The sequence below is a fragment of the Engystomops pustulosus genome, chromosome 11 (genome assembly GCF_040894005.1).
Source record: "Engystomops pustulosus chromosome 11, aEngPut4.maternal, whole genome shotgun sequence".
Taxonomy (NCBI): Eukaryota; Metazoa; Chordata; class Amphibia; order Anura; family Leptodactylidae; genus Engystomops; species Engystomops pustulosus.
In genome coordinates this window covers 14497868-14515290 of record NC_092421.1, presented here as the reverse complement: position 1 = coordinate 14515290, position 17423 = coordinate 14497868, and the positions used below count along the sequence as shown (strand labels likewise).

At 40.9% G+C, this 17423-nt stretch overlaps 1 protein-coding gene and 1 long non-coding RNA gene across 45 annotated transcripts in view; one reads left to right on the top strand and one right to left on the bottom strand.

Moving 5' to 3' along the window:
* ANK3 (ankyrin 3) overlaps positions 1 to 17423 on the bottom strand; it is a 411799-nt gene that overhangs the window by 147840 nt on the left and 246536 nt on the right. The window contains exon 1 of one of the 42 annotated variants that reach the window (XM_072129794.1): positions 14623 to 14822. The exons of 40 other annotated variants lie outside the window; for them this stretch is intronic. In XM_072129794.1, the coding sequence (XP_071985895.1) occupies positions 14623 to 14658 (36 nt within the window). In that variant the 5' untranslated portion in view covers positions 14659 to 14822. Of the gene's footprint in view, positions 1 to 9474; positions 9572 to 14622; positions 14823 to 17423 lie in introns of those variants that run through there. One more of the 42 variants, XM_072129796.1, reaches the window with a different exon arrangement.
* LOC140105759 (uncharacterized) overlaps positions 1 to 17423 on the top strand; it is a 244894-nt gene that overhangs the window by 196140 nt on the left and 31331 nt on the right. For all 3 annotated transcript variants that reach the window (XR_011850634.1, XR_011850632.1, XR_011850633.1), the window contains one exon: positions 1303 to 1412. This is a non-coding gene — a long non-coding RNA (uncharacterized lncRNA). The remainder of the gene's footprint in view (positions 1 to 1302; positions 1413 to 17423) is intronic.

Genomic DNA, 17423 nt, shown 5'->3' with positions numbered 1-17423 from the left:
TTGCCTCCTCCTGGTAGTATATGTGTAATCTCAGCATAAACATCGGGAGCTTTCCCCGTCTATATGCTGAGCGTATCAAAAATCAAGGTGTGATTTGTTTACACCACTTGGGACCTATCTGCCCTAACCCCTGAGGAAGACGGTATGCCGGTGAAACATGTTGGGTGCTATAATGTATATGTTTTAACTTTTAGTAATCAACAGTGAAGCAGTGAATTATTAGTTAATAATAATAATTCCTTTATTTACATACCGCACACAGATTACACAGCGCAGAGCTTGCCAAATTGGTCCCTGTCCCCAATAAAACTCACAATCTAATCAACCTACCCATATGTTTTGGAGTGTGGGAGGAAACCGGAGGACTCAGACAAAACCCACACGAACACAAAGTGAACATACAAACTCTTAAGCAGATGTTGACCCTAAGACTTGAACACAGGTCCCAGCGCTGCAAGGCTGTAGTGCTAACCACTGATCCACTGTGTTACAATAAATATGGATAGACAGTTTTATAGACGTTAGTTTATTTTATAAATTGACAGGAGTGTGAACATGGCCATAAACAGGCTGAACCTAGTCCAGACTTTAAAGGACTTATGGCAAAGAACACAAGGAATTGTGTTCAAAATAGCCAGATCTCAAGATCATAAGTGAGACCCAAAGATTTTAAGTGATGTGTGCAAAAAAAAAAAATGTTTCCCTTTGCAGTGTGCTCCTATTTTTTTTGTAATTTACAAGTTTGCCAGAGGTTGGTGGCTCCATCTATTCCCATTGTGGAAAAAGTAAGGGCAGTGAAAGTCCTTCATTTGCATGAAATATTTGTGCAAATTAAGTTAAGAAAAATAGTTTGCACCTTTTTACTACTGCAAAATCAAATACAAGCCCCCCCAAAATTCTGCTGCTAATACCTGGCTGTCAGACACCACCTTCAGAGGTCTTAGAAAGGTTTTTTTCATGTTGAGATTTGGTAAGATGAAAGGAATTTCGCCTCCCTGTCCTTGATCTCAAAGTAACACACATGGGATGCCATGTATATATATGGTTTAGCCGCAGGCCAATATGCTCTCTATCTATTTTCTATCATAACATACATATTAATCACAGGACCTATGGATATGGTCCCAATGAGAAGTAACTGTGGGCAGGGAATAGAAGAACGATGTGATTTATTTCTGATGTCAGATTTCAAAGTTAAGTTTTTTCATAAAAAAACCCCTTCTACTTTCATCTGACCCCTTGCATTCTGTCTGTTCTACACATTTATTTTTCCTTGCATCATTTTTCTTTCTTCTCATGAAGACAGGACACTTCTCGAGAAGCCTTCTTCAGATCCATTACCAGCTACAGTTCCTCAACAGGGGAGATAGCCACAGTCAAGTACCGGGCTAAAAACACTCTGATCTTCAAGGGTTAGTTATAAAATCACTCATTAGTTGCATCACTAATATAATGGACTAAGTATAGATGGATACTTGCCAAAAACAGAAAGCATCAGGGGCAGGGAAAAATCTGCCTGGGTAGAGGTGGGATCTGCTCTCCCTTCTGTAAGAGATCCAATTCAAACCATGATGTTTTGCATATGCTTGTATTTGATTTTTTTGCATTAAATTAATAAAGCTTAAAGGGAACCTATCATTAGGACACACATTTTCACTTAATGACAGGTTCCTTTAGACTTTTTAATACTAATTCCCAATCTGCTTTTAGAAATAACATATCTACTTCTACTCACTTTCAAAAGTAGATGAAAAATGAGGATCGAGTCATGGGTTCTTCTGCTACATGGCTGCAATCATCATCATTATCTCCTCTCTACTCTGCTATCTCTCTCACTCACTCATTCCTTCCTCTCCCCTCACTCAGGTAGCCAGTAGCTGACCCCCTTCTCCAAGCAAATCTATGGCAGCTCACGTCTGCAGGAGGGAGCATAGAGGAGATAATGATGATGACAGGGACTCAGACGCCCTTTTGGCTCAGGCAGGTGTATTTTTTATCAACTTTTAAAAGAAAATGTAACCAGTAATGTTAAATCTAAAAGCAGATTTGAAAATAGTATGAAAAAGGCTGTGGGAACCTGTCATTAGGTGAAAATCTGTGATCCTGATGACAGTTTTCCGTTAATAGAAATCCTGATTCTGGATTATACAATAAGTACTTGTTGCATGTTATATGCCAGTCCGACATTGAGGTTGAGATGGACTGATTTTGGTTTTCTGCTTTCATTGGGAAATAAATATGTCTCACATCAGTTATTAATAAGTAGTGTACTTTGTTACAACTTTATACTTCTAGGGTCCACACTTGTTATACAATATTTACACATGGCTCAGGGTCTGTTCTGTCTGGCTTTCATCACTCACCGAGTAAAGTCCGCAGCACTTTTATATTCCTATAGAAACTCTACCACTTGGATAGCCAGCATTTTAACCAAAGCCATTTACTGCTAGGTGTTGTTGTGCTGATATTTCACACATATAAATCAGTGTCCGGCACTCTGGAGTACATCCTATAATCTCCGTGGCGCTCTGGTTGTTGCTGATTATGCACGTCTCCTACCTGCTCCCCATTACCCTTCGCGAGAAGTGATTAACAAAACAAAATGGAAAAGACGGAGGGTGGAAGCAAAACATAACAACTTGGAACTGGAAAAGGTTTTCCGATGATCCTCAGTAGTTGTCAATGGAACGTAGCCAAGACCATGTGCTAGACTCAGCTGCCGATAGCCCAAAAAAAAAGGCCCAACACCCCAAAAAACACGGGGACCCAGAGATAATACAACAGAGTGGGCAAAATAGGAACTGGCAAACATAGGCCAGACCTATAGGTGCTGAAAGCAGGCACTATAGTGATGTATAGGAGTGTTTATATTAAAAGGATTTTCGACCCTTACTCCAAATAAAGTTAAATGGTTTTAATATTATAAAACAATGTAAAAACAAAGAATCCAATGATACAATAAGATGACAAGATAAGAACAGGGAATGTCCTTGTTTATGCGTTTCAGAGTGGCACCCCTTTCTCAAAACAAAGCGGACAGTGAATGGGAGGGAGGGGATGTAGCTGAGAGCAGGTAAGAGGCGTGCAGCATTCACAACAGCCAGGAGATTAGAGGACGTGCACCAGAGCGCCGGACACTGATTTTAAAGACTTTTTTTGGCAAGGTTTTGCAGTTAATCAAGATATGATCCCTTAACAGCACCTAGCAGTAAGAGGCTTCGGTTAAAATTCTTGCTACCCAAGTGGTAGAGTTCCTTTAAATGGTCCCTAATTTTTCAATAAACTCTGCAATCAATAGTTAAATATAAGAAACTTTGTACTAGATCTTATCAAATTTACGTCATGTTCCATCCATTCCTGATAACATGATTTTTTCTTTTTCTGAAACTGCAGCTGAATTCTGTCTTGCTAGCAATACTGATAAAAGTATACTGAGATGTCATATTACATTGAAATTTTATGTAAAAGGAAGGGGGAGCAGTGCGTCACAGGAGATAGGTCTCCACCTCCTACCTGCGTGAAGAACGCAGACTACAGACTCAGACTGCAAAGAGGAAACTATACGTCACAAAGGGTTCAGAAACAATGTTACTCCTCATGTACAAAGACTGTACTCCTGTTATATTGTGAGATTGTTGAAAAGTGATATACAGTTTCAAAAATAACCTAAAATGTATCTTTTTTTTATAAGATTAATAATATTCTTCTATTTGTGATGAATTTCTGAATTCAATGGAGGAGTATAGCAGACACAAGTGGTCGCCTTTCATAGCTGACCTTGGCAATGACTTGCTTTTCCCTTTTTATGCTCTAACAGTCTAAAAAATACACTATACAATACCAAGGAACGTCAATGTATACCATCAAGTCGCACACTGCATGACACAAATCAGGGAAGAACAGAGCATCACATGCACCAATTATTTGGAGATGTCACCTCAGCCGTGTCAGGACTAAACATGCACAGATGGTGGAGACGTTATTCATAAAGTGGGTCAGGGGAAAAGATTGACTTTCTTTAGTTGAGCAGATTTAACTTCAATGTAGTGTTATATGGTCCTTCACCGGCTGCATAGGTTAACATAGACCCTTTCCTTCTCAAGAATTGTAGGACTAAGTTGTAAGACTATAAGGTGCCATACAGGGAATGACAAATGCATCTTTGTAGATTGACGCTTAGGTTTCAAGTTTAATTCAAAGTATTTGTATACAAAAGTAATTGATTCTCGAAATAACTATGTCCTTTGAGAATAAAAAGATCAGGTATATTGAATTCCATCAGTTTGATCCTTCTTTCCCAGAGAATACTTCTTTATATGTGTATATTAGGGTGCATTCAGAGTGCCTGGTGCTCGTCCGCACCGGATCCTGGGAGAGCACAGGGCCGGGAGGGCTCTTCACCCCACCTTGCTCCACAGGCAGTCTAGGAGGCGAGCCGCAAATCTGCCAAAAAATAGAACATGTTCTATATTTTGGGGCATAGCCGATTCGGTGACTGCATGGTGACACACCGTGTGCTCACCACGCCATCACCGGGAGCAATAAAGGTCTCTGGGCGCCGTGATCTGATTGCAAATCATGGGACCAGATCACGGCCCCCTTTAACAGTTATCTGAATCCACACTTAGCCCGAAAGGATTCATTTTATTCATCAATACCAGACTGGCAGGGTATGGGAATTGAGGAGCGGACCTTTTCAGATTTAACCGAACTTTGGACTAAAGTTTGATTTGGAAACCTGATTTGTTTGCAGTATTGGCATAAATGATGAACTGGCTACTGCTCATTGTACAGACTTCAGGGTTATCACTCCCCAATGAGCATCACAGGTGGCCAGGAAGCCCTCTCCAACATCCTTAACAGCACCATGACATATAGAACTGTCACATGTCCTTTCTAGGTGACTTCTGGCTGAAGTCCGGGGACTCAAACTCACCAGATTGCGAAGAGACTACAGTGCTCTTCTCAACAGGGCATCTCTGAATAGGAACTGGGAAATTAGCTGTGCCTAGTTTAATGTCACCTCATAAAAAGAGGGTGTTAAACGTAACCCCTGGGTGATAAACCCTAAGACCCTAATAAATCAAAAGAATAAATAATCCACACATCTCATGTTAATGTAGCACATGCATGACCACATCTCCATTCACTTGTATGAAACTAATGGAGATACCTTAGTGCTCTACACTTGGTTGCCACATTACATAGAAGCTTTATGCAGATGGGAGAGTCACAGCAGCTAGGTCTGTAAATGATAAAGAGAGAGTACAGCTAGAAGAACATGAGGAGTACAGGCGGTCCCCTACTTAAGGACACTCTACTTACAGACGACCCCTAGTTACAAACGGACCTCTGGATCTTGGTAAGTTACTGTACTTTAGTCCCAGGCTAAAATAATCAGCTATAACAGTTATCACAGGTGTCTGTTATGAAGCTTTATTGTTAATCCTGGTTCTTATGACAATCCAACATTTTAAAAACCCAATAGTCATAGAGACCAAAAAATTTTTTTGCCTGGCGTTACAATTGTAAAATATACAGTTCCGACTTACATACAAATTCAACTTAAGAACAAACCTACAGAACCTATCTTGTACGTCATCCGGGGACTGTCTGTAACCTAATGACCTGAAACAGTATTATATTTTATCTAGCACTGAACTTTTGATTTTGGCTAAGAAAGCCAAACAGGGATGGTGGGAGGGACCTCGCAACTATGTAATAATTGAGAAAGGTTACTTTTGTCGAGTGCATTAGGGAAAAAACCCATCTATATTGGCATATTTAATTGATTCCACCACTGCTTTGTCACTATCTTTTTGGTGGTTCCCGCCAATACAATGGTGATACCATTGTATACATTATATACATGACAGCAGTCAGTTGTATGTATGGCATGTGAGCACTGAGGCTGCAGCAGTCATGTGAATAATGTATGAGGTATCAACACTGCACGATTCACTACAGTAGGGATCGCGCGGAGGTGGAGAATCCTGCAAGATCTGCACCAGGATCCCCAGTTATCATGTACCGTTTAGAGAAAAGGTCCCTTCATATGGGGATAAGCACATAATGGGTCTCCTGTCATATGTAATTATGGCCCTGTGGGTAAGTTATGTGTTGTTGTTTTTTTAATTATTATTTTTTATTCAATGGATCTGTGGAATATTTACAACTACAAAGCAAATCGGGAAAAAAAAAACCAGCAACAAAGCCGCCTTGTCCTTAGATTACTGTGACAAAGGATATCCTACACAGTAGACCAGCCCAAAGCTGAGCATGCAGTTTAAGGAGTGCAGACATTTTGGGAAGTGTCCAGCCCGTCTTTACAGCTCCTGCTGCCGTCGGCACTTAATGTAAAGTACTGTAAGTGCGGGAAAGTACCGTAGAACATAATTATGCTCCATTTGCATACAATAATCTTAACTTATGTGAAAAGATAATGTAATGTAATTTAAGATAAAGTAGAAAGAAAAAAAAAAACACTTTTTTTTCCCAGTCAAAAACACTGAAACAGTAAATAACAGAAAAACCTATACTTTTAATATGTGCCCATTTATGCTGCCTTGGGCATACAGCATGCCATGCTAAGCAAACTGTATACCACTACATATGACTTATTGGGGTAGATTTACTTACCCGGTCCATTCGCGATCCAGCGGCACGTTCTCTGCGGTGGATTTGGGTCCGGCCGGGATTCACCAAGGCAGTTCCTCTGACGTCCACCAGGTGGCGCTGCTGCGCTGAAGTTCCCCGAGGCACGCCGAAATGCACTCAAGTAAACCGGCCTATTCCTAGTGAAGGTAAGTGCAAGTTCCACGACACTTTTTTTTTTTTAATGCGGCGGTTTTTCCGAATCCGTCGGGTTTTCGTTCGGCCACGCCCCCCTTTCCGTCGCGTGCATGCCGGGCCGATGCGCCACAATCCGCTCGCGTGCGTCAAAATCCCGGGGCAATTCAGGGGAAATCGGCGCAAATCGGAAATATTTGGGTAACACGTCGGGAAAACGCGAATCGGGCCCTTAGTAAATGACCCCCATTGTGTGTAATCTGCCAGGCCGTCCCCTGAATAATAATAATAATAATCCTAAAAATGTTTATATTAAAAAAAGAGCTGCAAAATTATGCCCGATGTTACACTAACATTGTCTTGTTAATCGAAGTTGAAGCTTAGGCTACATATACAAGGTGCAGGGCACTACTGGTCCATAATACAGATATTTTCTTTCAAACCCTTCCAAAGTAAATTGTCCATATGATACAAAAAGCTTTGGAAAGTGACTTTTGATCTTTATGGGATCTTAATCCCCTTTTTGACTGCACAGTACTAGGTTGGGGCTACATTTTGATCAGTACCATCAATGGTGAATCTGCCATGAGGAGAGTTGAGTCTCTTGCCTCAGGGCGGCATCTCTTTGCAGCAACATCAGCGGTGCAGTCAGCCACTTTGCACCTCTGGCAGAAGGTACAGAGAAAATGTACGGGTATGACAGAGCAAAGTTACTAGCTAACACTAGGATCTCTTCAATGCATGGATAAAAGAAATCTCAGAACTGGATATGTCACGTATGTCTAATTTAGAGAAGAATCCAGAATCTGTATACAGGAAGTCCCTGGGTTACATATGAGATGGGTTCCAAAGGTTTGTTCTTAAGTTGAATTTGTAAGCAAGTCGAAACTGTATATTTTAGAATTGTAGATCAAGACAAAATTTTTTTTGGCCCCAGTGACAATTGGAGTTTACATTTTTTTTTTGCTGTAATGGGACCAAGGATTATCAATAAAGCTTCATTACAGACACTTTACAGCTGATCATTGCAGTCTGGGACTATAGTAACATCCAGAGAGGTCACCAGAGGTCACAGTGTGCAGAGGGGTCCGTCTGTAACTATGGGTTGTCTGTAAGTCGGGTGTCCTTAAGTAGGGGACAACCTGTACATAACCCTGAATAATAATAATCATTATTATCAAAATATTATCACCATGCAGCATACTGGATAACTCAGGGGTATTGACGAGAAGTTTTATAAGAATTACCAGATCATTTATCACTTTAAGCTGAAATAATTGAACATACAACAAATAAACAAAGCGATATACATCAGTAATGCTTTGTGGAATTGCCACAATGTAAAACAGGCCTAGTCCATACAGAGTTTAAACTGTTCCTGAAACGTCCAAGCAATGGCATGACATGAAGATTTTTGTCATATGAAGCAAAACTGGAATGTTTTCTTCTAGCGGTCTGCTATGGTTAATGGTGGAATCAAGGAAGGAAAACCGCACTAAGGAGGATCTGAATGGTGGTCTATTCCTGTTGGAAGTCGTTTGCTTTTACAAATTGTGTAGAGAAAGTTTCTTATTTCTTTGGTGTAAAAAGCGGAGAAATATCTTAAGAGGAGGAACTATCACAATATTCGGAGCTCCGGTCAGAGTGAAATTTTTTTACAAATGTTGGAAGGCATCTGGTAGCAGGTACTTTCATAGTGTCTGCTAACAATTTGGTAGCAAGTGGTCTGAAGTGGCTCCGTTGCGTCGCATGTGCATACGGCTCCCCTCTGATTGCTTGTCTCCGGTACTTTCTCTACTGAATAAGCAAACTTTTGATACCCGATTTACATTAAGCCATTCCACACCAAACTAAGCCGAAACTACAAAGTGGAAAAGTGGCTTCCAGAATAAGCTGAATAATTAATGGCTTTAGGGATTTAAGTGCAAATTACAATTATCACCTCTAGGGGTTACATGGTAAATGCCTACAAGCTGGCAACACCAATGGTAACTGCCCCAACAATCACTAGAATGGAAGGCGAGCCAATCATTCCATCAACACATACACAATAAAAATTGTATTTGACTTATGCCAACCTCTGCTACCTTCGGCACCTCTGAGACCCCCATTATTGTGATCTTTGGGAGCCTCCATAGTTGTGGGATACCACTTCTTTAGGGTGATCCACGTGGGAAGATTTTACATATATGTGAGTTTTCAAGCAATGACCTACCCATAGTTTTACCTAATAAACTCCTACAACAGAAAAATCAGCAATTAACTTTGTACTATGTGAACATCTTATAACCTTTCTGGTCATAGGAGTTTTAGCACATGGACAACATATAGTAAAACAATAGTAAATCATCCCCAAAAGCAGAATAGGGGGAGATTTATCGGAAGTGTCGGAGGTAAAACTGTTCTAGTTGCCAATGAAAAACCAATCAGAGCTCAGCTTACATTTTTTCAACAGCTGTGGGAAAGTGAAAGCTGATCTATTATTGGTTTCCAATTCTGATAAATCTCCCCCTAAATATCTATCCGACTATGGCCAACAGAGCAAAATGTTAACTATCGTCTAAGCAAAATAAAGAGGTAGAAACCAAAGCACCTGCATGCCAGGGAGGCTCTACTGTATGGATAAGTACATCATCACCACTATAGTCCATGTGAGTAATATACTATAACAAGCAGTTACATTACCAGCACAGCGATGCTCTTTTCCATGATTTAGCCCATTGAAGATGGCCAGCTCCATCGATATAAGCAGTGTATCCAAATGAATGTTAACAAACCCCCCCCAGCCGGCACAGTAAATACTGTCCCATTGTTGTATGACCAGACTTGCACAAGGTCAGCACGCTCGTAAATCCACAGCAATGGGCAAAAACATCAGCCCTGGCTGCCTAGTCGTCACAGCTTATAATGTACATCTGCCAGAAATGTCAGTGTATATTACTAATAGCCTGGAACCGCATGTATCAGTATGGTATCATCTAGTAACAGCGCCACACATGCTAAATCAACTAAGTTAATAAAAATAATTTGAATGGACAAGTCCTTTAAGTGAGTCGTTGATGTTTCATGGTTACACGGTAGCTGGTAAAATAATAAAATAATGCAAACAGTGCCCCCCGCTGCTTGGGAAGTGCAACTCCCGTTTCCCCCTCACTGCACTTCCTGTGTCTCGCCTTACACCCCAGGAAACACTTTGGTAGGATGCTCACTGGTTGTGTGGTGGCCCACTTCAGCCGGTGATTGGACTAGAACTCTCCTAGTGTTTCCTTGGATGTAGAAAGACACACGAGAAGTGCAGTACAAAGGGGACCACAAGTGGTGGGAAAGTGGAGAGAAGTTTTATTATGTTACCAGCTCAGACGTGTAGGAGACAAAATCTTATTTCCCTGGAAAACCTCTTGCTTATGCAAGATAATTGACTGGTGCTTCAAAACAGGTAGTACTTCCCACAGTTACGAGAATTTAAGCTCCTATGGGCCTTTAGATGAAGAGGTGAATCCCACACAGCTCACACAGGGGCTATGGACCCTCTGGTGTATGAAGTTGTCATCTGAGGGCCAATTTGAGCCTAAATTGGATAAGAGGCCTAAATTTGAGGCCAGTACCAGTCAGCAGGTCTGACAAGTGAGGTCCAAATGTCCTGCAAACCACAGTGCAGTAGATGGTGACTTGGGTTGGATTTACTCCTTAAGTGAATGATATATACAGTACAGATGTTAAGTTTTAATGGTGCAGCAAAGTTTCACTTGACTTTTTCAATGGTTTTTGTTTTTAATATCAAGTTATTATATTACACTTTGCTTCATCTGTATCTCACAGTTCTTGTCAACTTCTAAAAATAAAAAAATAGGGCGCTTACAAATTCGGCTTTATTATGGTATCAGCCATAATTCACACGGATGAGCTTTAGCCACAATACATGGGAATTTTAAAGGAAACCTACCACCACGGAACAACCTATTAAGGTAAATCCGGTGGTAGGTGCATCTAACGTATATAAGGATAGCCCTTTTTAGGGCTAATGCTTTAGTCCCCTGTATCTTTTGTAATCTTTAATTGGAGAATATGCAAATTTTCTAAAGAGGCTACTGGGGAGTGGAGTAGCCGCGCCGTGTAGCCTCAGCTCCAGATACTCCACAGCTCAGTAGCCTCATTGATCCTCCTACCAGATGGCGTCAGCGCGCACCTACGAGGAGCTGCGCGCACTCGTCCGAGAACCGGAGTTCTGTGCGCGCTGAAGCCATCTGGTAGGAGGATCAAAGAGGCTACTGGGGCGTGGAGTAGCCGCACCATGTAGCCTCAGCTCCGGCTACTCCATACCCCAGTAGCCTCTTTAGAAAATTTGCATATTCTCTGATTAAAGATTACAAGGGGAATTAAGGGGACTATCCTTAAAAAGGGCTATCCTTACACACGTTAGATGCACCTACCACCGGATCGAGCTAACGCTCTCGACTGGTATAAGCATGGCTGTGAGGGTGCGGTCACAAGTCGTGTTTAACGCATGCGTGTAAAAACGCATTGCAACAGCTGAAGAGAAATTTTTTTATAATTGTAGTTCCAGACGAAAAATGTTTTTTGCCCCAGTGACTATTGGATTTTCAAAATTTTGTGCTGTCATAGGACCAAAGATTATCAATAAAACTTCATGACAGACACCTTACAGCTGATCATTGCAGCCTGGGACTTAAGTCAAGCATCCAGAGAGCTTCACCAGAGATCACAGTGGGCAGAGGGGTCCGTCTGTAACTAGGGGTCATCTGTAAGTTGGACGTCCTTAGGTAGGGGACCGCCTGTATGTCCATGAATCTACCTAATAAGTAAGATCAGGTGACATGTTCCTTAAATGTTTTTTTTTTTTAAAGCTCCATGCTGTGGTCACGGTACTCCATGCCCCAGTAACCTCTTTCGAACCCTCATACCAAGAAGTCATCAATGTGCAGCTCGTTGTAGCTGCGCACACTCATCTGCGAAACCAGAGTTTTGCAGAGGCTCCAGCTCCGAGGGTGCGGGCGTGCATGCTCTGCATAGAAAAAACAAAGTTAAAGAGGAACTTTTTAAAGGAAACTTACCATCAAGGATCTAAAAAATAAGGTAGATCTGATGGCAGGTTCCTTTAATGTATTCTAGCTCTATACTTTTTTTTTTTTTTTTTAAATAAAACTGTAAGTGGGCCAGAACTTTATAAAATTATAGATAGTCAATGTGAAGCCGGATCTATTGCATATGCGACATATCCGGCTTTGCGGATAAATGCTAGCAGCTATGATGGGCTACACGTTGAAGAATTCTTGGTAGGAGGAATCAAAAGAGGCTGCTGGGGTGTGGAGTAGCTATAGCTCCCGCTGTACAGCATGGCTACTCCACACCCTAGTAGCCGCTGTTGATACAGATGAAAGTATGCAGGGAGAATGTGGGCCACTATCCTGCTCCTTTTTGGTTCTAACTGGGGTCTGTGAGAATGGTCTGTATCAAGTGTGTGGTACCACCCTGCTCTTTGGTGTCCCAAGTTATTGCACTGGCTGCTTTTATGGATAAATCCATCCCTACATGTGTAACCAACATGTGTCCCCCCCACATGTGTCGCCTGCTCGAGATCGAGCATTTACTTAAGGAAACACAGTGAAGAACAGTGAAGAATACAATGAAAACGGTGAACACAGGATCATTTAAGTGAATAACACAGTGAAGAACACATTGTAGATGCTTCCGTACATCTGCTAACTTATCTGAAGACGCGCGCCGAACAGTGTTCTTCACAATAGTATGTGAAGAACAATATGTGTGAAGAACACTTTGCAGTTTTTCTGCAATGTGTCCTTTAGTGTTCTTTCAATGTGTTCTTTCAGTGAAAAATGCTCGTGTCTCCTATTGACTTCAATGGGGTTCGTTATTCGATACGAGCACTCGAGCATTGGGAAAAGTTTGACTCGAGTAACGAGCACCCGAGCATTTTAGTGCTCGCTCATCTCTAGTTGTGAAGATTAATTTTTTTAATACATATTCCACCTGTAATATAGTCCCATCAACACTTTTCTTTTCTATAAGGAGCTAATCCAGATCTTGCTTTACAATAGGACTACAGGAAGTCCCCGGATTATGTACAATATAAATTCTTTAGGTTTGTTTTTAAGCTGATGGCATGGTGGCTGAGTGGGTAGCTCTTCTGCCTTGCAGCGCTCGGGTCCTGGGTTTAAATCCCACCCAGTTCATATCTGCGAAGAGTTCATGTTCTCTCCGTGTTTGCATGGGTTTCCTCCTGGTCCTCCGGTTTCCTCCCACACTTCAGAAACATACTGGTAGGTTGTTTAGATTGTGAGCCCCATTGGGGACAGGGACCAATTTGTCATGCTTTGTGCAGCGCTGCGTAATCTGTGTGCACTATATAAATAATAATTATTATTATACAAGTCGGAACTGATATATTTTATAATTGTAGATCCAGACAAAAACATTTTTTGTCCCTCTGACAATTGGATTTTCAAAATGTTTTCCTTTCGTTGGAATAAGGATTATCAATAAAGCTTCATTACAGACACATTACAGCTGATCATTGCAGCCCAGGACTAAATTAACATCCAGTGACTTCACCAGAGGTCACAGTGGCCAGAGAGGTCCGTCTGTAAATCAGGTGTCCCTCAGTCAGGGACTGCCTGTATTCTATTATTTCCCTAGGACCCTTCATTGGAGATTTTGTCACATTTGGAAGGAATAATAGCAATATCATAACACCAAGGTGAAACCTGATGAACCCGATTATCAGGACTCATTGGGAGTTGATTGTGTCAATTATATAATAAATGGGCCACTATTTTTTTTCTGCTCCTTTTGGTTTTAATATCATGTCATCAAAAAAAAAAAATGCACCCCAATAATCCCCCCAATACCAACTCCACAAGTTTTATATTGAATCAGCGCCAAGGTTTGGCACAATAGTCATACATTACTATAAATATATCAACAACCACCATCACTACAATAACATGTTCTTGGTATCAGTCTCTTTCAGGACTGTGCATTATGACACCTAAGGTTTATTAGGAATATTTAAGAAAATCTCATCCGTTTAGATTTGTTTCAAACTCCTATGACATTTAATGTTGGGAGGAAAATGCCACCCATTTGGACATTAGCGTAAATCGTATAGGTAACATACTGGGATACAGTATAAGAATTCTCTATGAATGAATGACTGTTACATAGTATATAACATTACATTCAGAATTTATATGCACAGCGTAATCTGTATAGGGTATAACTATGTAGCAGAGCTGATCGTGTTACTATTAAGTGCGCATTGCTACTACATTATTAAAAAATGCAATCCTATATGAAACCACAAAAGTCACCCTGTACATGTCTATGCATTTGTGCCAAACTCATCTCTGCTACGTATGTAGATACAGTGCTCTAATATAATGACCTTTCATTACAGATATTTGCAAATGACATACAATGGTATTCTGCTTGATAGATTTATAGCATAGGTCTAAAAGAGGAGCACACGACCGATACAACACAATAGGCAAGCTGGAAGCCAATGACCTTCAGGACTGAGCCATGGGTTATAGTGATACGACACCTTACTGCAGCATAAAATACTATAATGGGATAGTAACATGAGGCTGTTAGCATATAAACATGTATAAGAGAGTACACAGATATGCACATAAGCGTTCTCTACATTTAACCTGGAGGCAAGGGCAAATGCTGACGTCCTGCGCAGATGCCCTGGAAATGTTTACATCTGTTTCTCGCCTACCAGAACTTAACAAGATAAAAGAAACATTTCAGACACGAGGCAGACCAAACAAACGATAGAGAGATCCTTACTTGTTCGGAAAAGCTTTCTCCTTCTTCTACTGCCATATTTGCGAGGAAACCTGATAATATGATGAATTAGCCCCGCATCCCAAGAGGTGGAATCCAAAAAAAAAATTAAAAATCACAGCGTAATCCCAAAATATAGACACAGACTTAAATTCCAGGTGACGTCTAGAGTCCCAACCGTACGCTTCACAACACTCGCGGAACAACGGTGGAACTGGATTCCTGGCTGACTTACCATATTTGTAAAGCTCCAATCATTCTCTGTATATGTAACCATGATATGTGGCATACCAAAAATAGCAGCAGAATCAGCTGGCTACTTCCCTACAGTTGCTTGGAAGGGCTCAGAAGAGGCTTTTGTCATTTCGCTTATCAGCTTTCTCAGCTGTAATTTAGCCGGCTTCCAATAATGAATCAAATTGCAAGAAGTGTGGAAAAGCCATCTGAGGAGAAGTCAGAGGGGGGCTCCAGTATGTGTATCTTTTGTGTCGCGGGGACATAAGCATATTAAAAAAAAAAAAAAAAACACACAAAAAAGGGGTCAAAAATACTAAAAAAGGATTAAGGCATGGAAGCTCCAGGGCTAATGACATTAAGCAGGAAATGGAAAAAATAGGAATCCTCCTTATCCCCAGATATTAATACATTCTGGAAAGTAAATCTCAAGAATATCAGAACTTTAAATGCAAAAAAAAAATTACAAATATATAAAGTACAGAGCTATAGAAGCGGGAAATAAAAGCAGGACACATTCTCCTCTTATGGGAAAGGTTTTCTTATTCCATCCAATGCAATTGTGGCCTCCTACTCAGGAGAAGGATGTCTCTAAATGGGGTCTTCGAGGGTGGTACAGGCCTTTCCACCACTTTTTCAGCATGTCTCCCTATTTACATGCTAACCATTCAATTCCTGAGTCCTGAACAGATTAATTCTATTTAACAGCACAGGGGTGAAACTAATCTACCCCCTATATCAGTGGTGGCGAACCTATGGCACTGGTGCCAGATGCGGCACTCGGAGCCCTCTCTGTGGGCACCCAGGCCATCGCCCCAGCATGAAGTTCACCAGAGACGACTCAAAGAATCTTCCTACAATGATAGGCAAATTTTCCCTCCTCCTTTCAACTGCGTTGGTGTCTTTAGGAGGCTGAACGATTGAAAGTTGTCAAAGAAGAGAAGGAGAAATAAATTACTGCTTAAATTGCTGTGCTGGCACTTTGCTATAAATAAGTGGCTTTTGGTTGAAGTTTGGGCACTCAGGCTCTAAAAGGTTCGCCATCACTGTCCTATATATTAACATCAACTCTTGACTTGAACAGGAAGAAGAAAGTAAACCTATGTTAGACCTATATCTGCTCATCTCCGCCGATAACAAAAAGAATGGGCATGTTGAACATCAGCTGTCCAATCCTTCCTTCTTTCTTCTAATATTTCTGGGAAGAGTTGAGAGGCCCCCATAAACATTACATTGTAGACAGCCATATCAGGGAGTGTGGTTGATAACAGTTCTTCTTCCACCATACACAACTGAGCTGACAACGCAGATAAAAATGTTGGGGAGGGGCACAGAAAAACTGCGGGACTAGAAAAATCTACCCTACTTCCCTCATGTGGTTAGCACCTACTGGGCCCCAGACAGGGGCGTAACTTGAGGGGGTGCAGAGGGTGCAGTCACACCAGGGCCCAAGACGTTTAGGGGGTCCATATGGTGTCACTTTCCCATATGAGAAGACTATTACTATAAACCATACATTATAGTCGGGGGCCTGGCACAGACTTTGCACTGGGACCCATCAGCTTCTAGTTACACCACTGGCCGCAGATAAGAAGACTGCCTGACAGAGAGTCCATACATGTGTGTATGAATGTATATGTGTGGATACTGTATGTGTGAATAAGCTGTGTATGTGTGTTTATGTATATGCTGTGTGAGTGTACAGTATAGTATTGTCTGCTGTATGTGAATGTGTATATAGTATATGGTGTATATATATATATATATATATATATATATATACACATACATACACACACACACACACTTTATATATGTGCATGATGGCTATATACTGTGTGCATATGCTATATGTATGCATATACAGTATGTATACACTGTATATCTTGGTATACAATGTATATTTACTATATGTTGGTATATAATATGCAAGTACTATACAGTGTTTGTGCAAATTTGATGTGTATATATGATGTGTGTGTATAAATGTATGGATGTGTACATACTTTGGAGGAGATTTATCATAAGTATCTTAGAGCATAACTGTTCTAGTTGCTGATGGCAACCAATCAGAGCTCAGCTTTCATTTTCCCACAGCGGTTTATAAAATTAAAGCTGAGCTCTGATTGGTTTACATGGGCAACTAGAACAGTTTAACCTCAGAAACTTGATGATAAATCTCCCCCTATGAGTATGTACTGTATATACTATAAGAGTTTGGCCTCTGCTAAGCGTATACGAAACTCGGCAGGAGGAATCGGGATGGAAAGATCTATGCAGACGGGGCAAAAAGGATGCTTTTGTGGCATATATGCTGAACGTATCATAAAAACAAGATGTGAATATAGCCGAGGTTATGCTTGTATAGCCAGAATATTCAATATAGAAGCATCTGAACACATAAAGAGCTTCCCCACAACTGCGATCTGCACGTAGAGCAACAAATCCTCTTTTTATTCTATGTTTCATTCCTTTAAATCCTATGAAGATCGTAAAATTAATGTCTGCCTAATATCTTTATTGGATTAGCCAAGTGCACTATTAGCATATAAAATAATCTTCTAAAATGC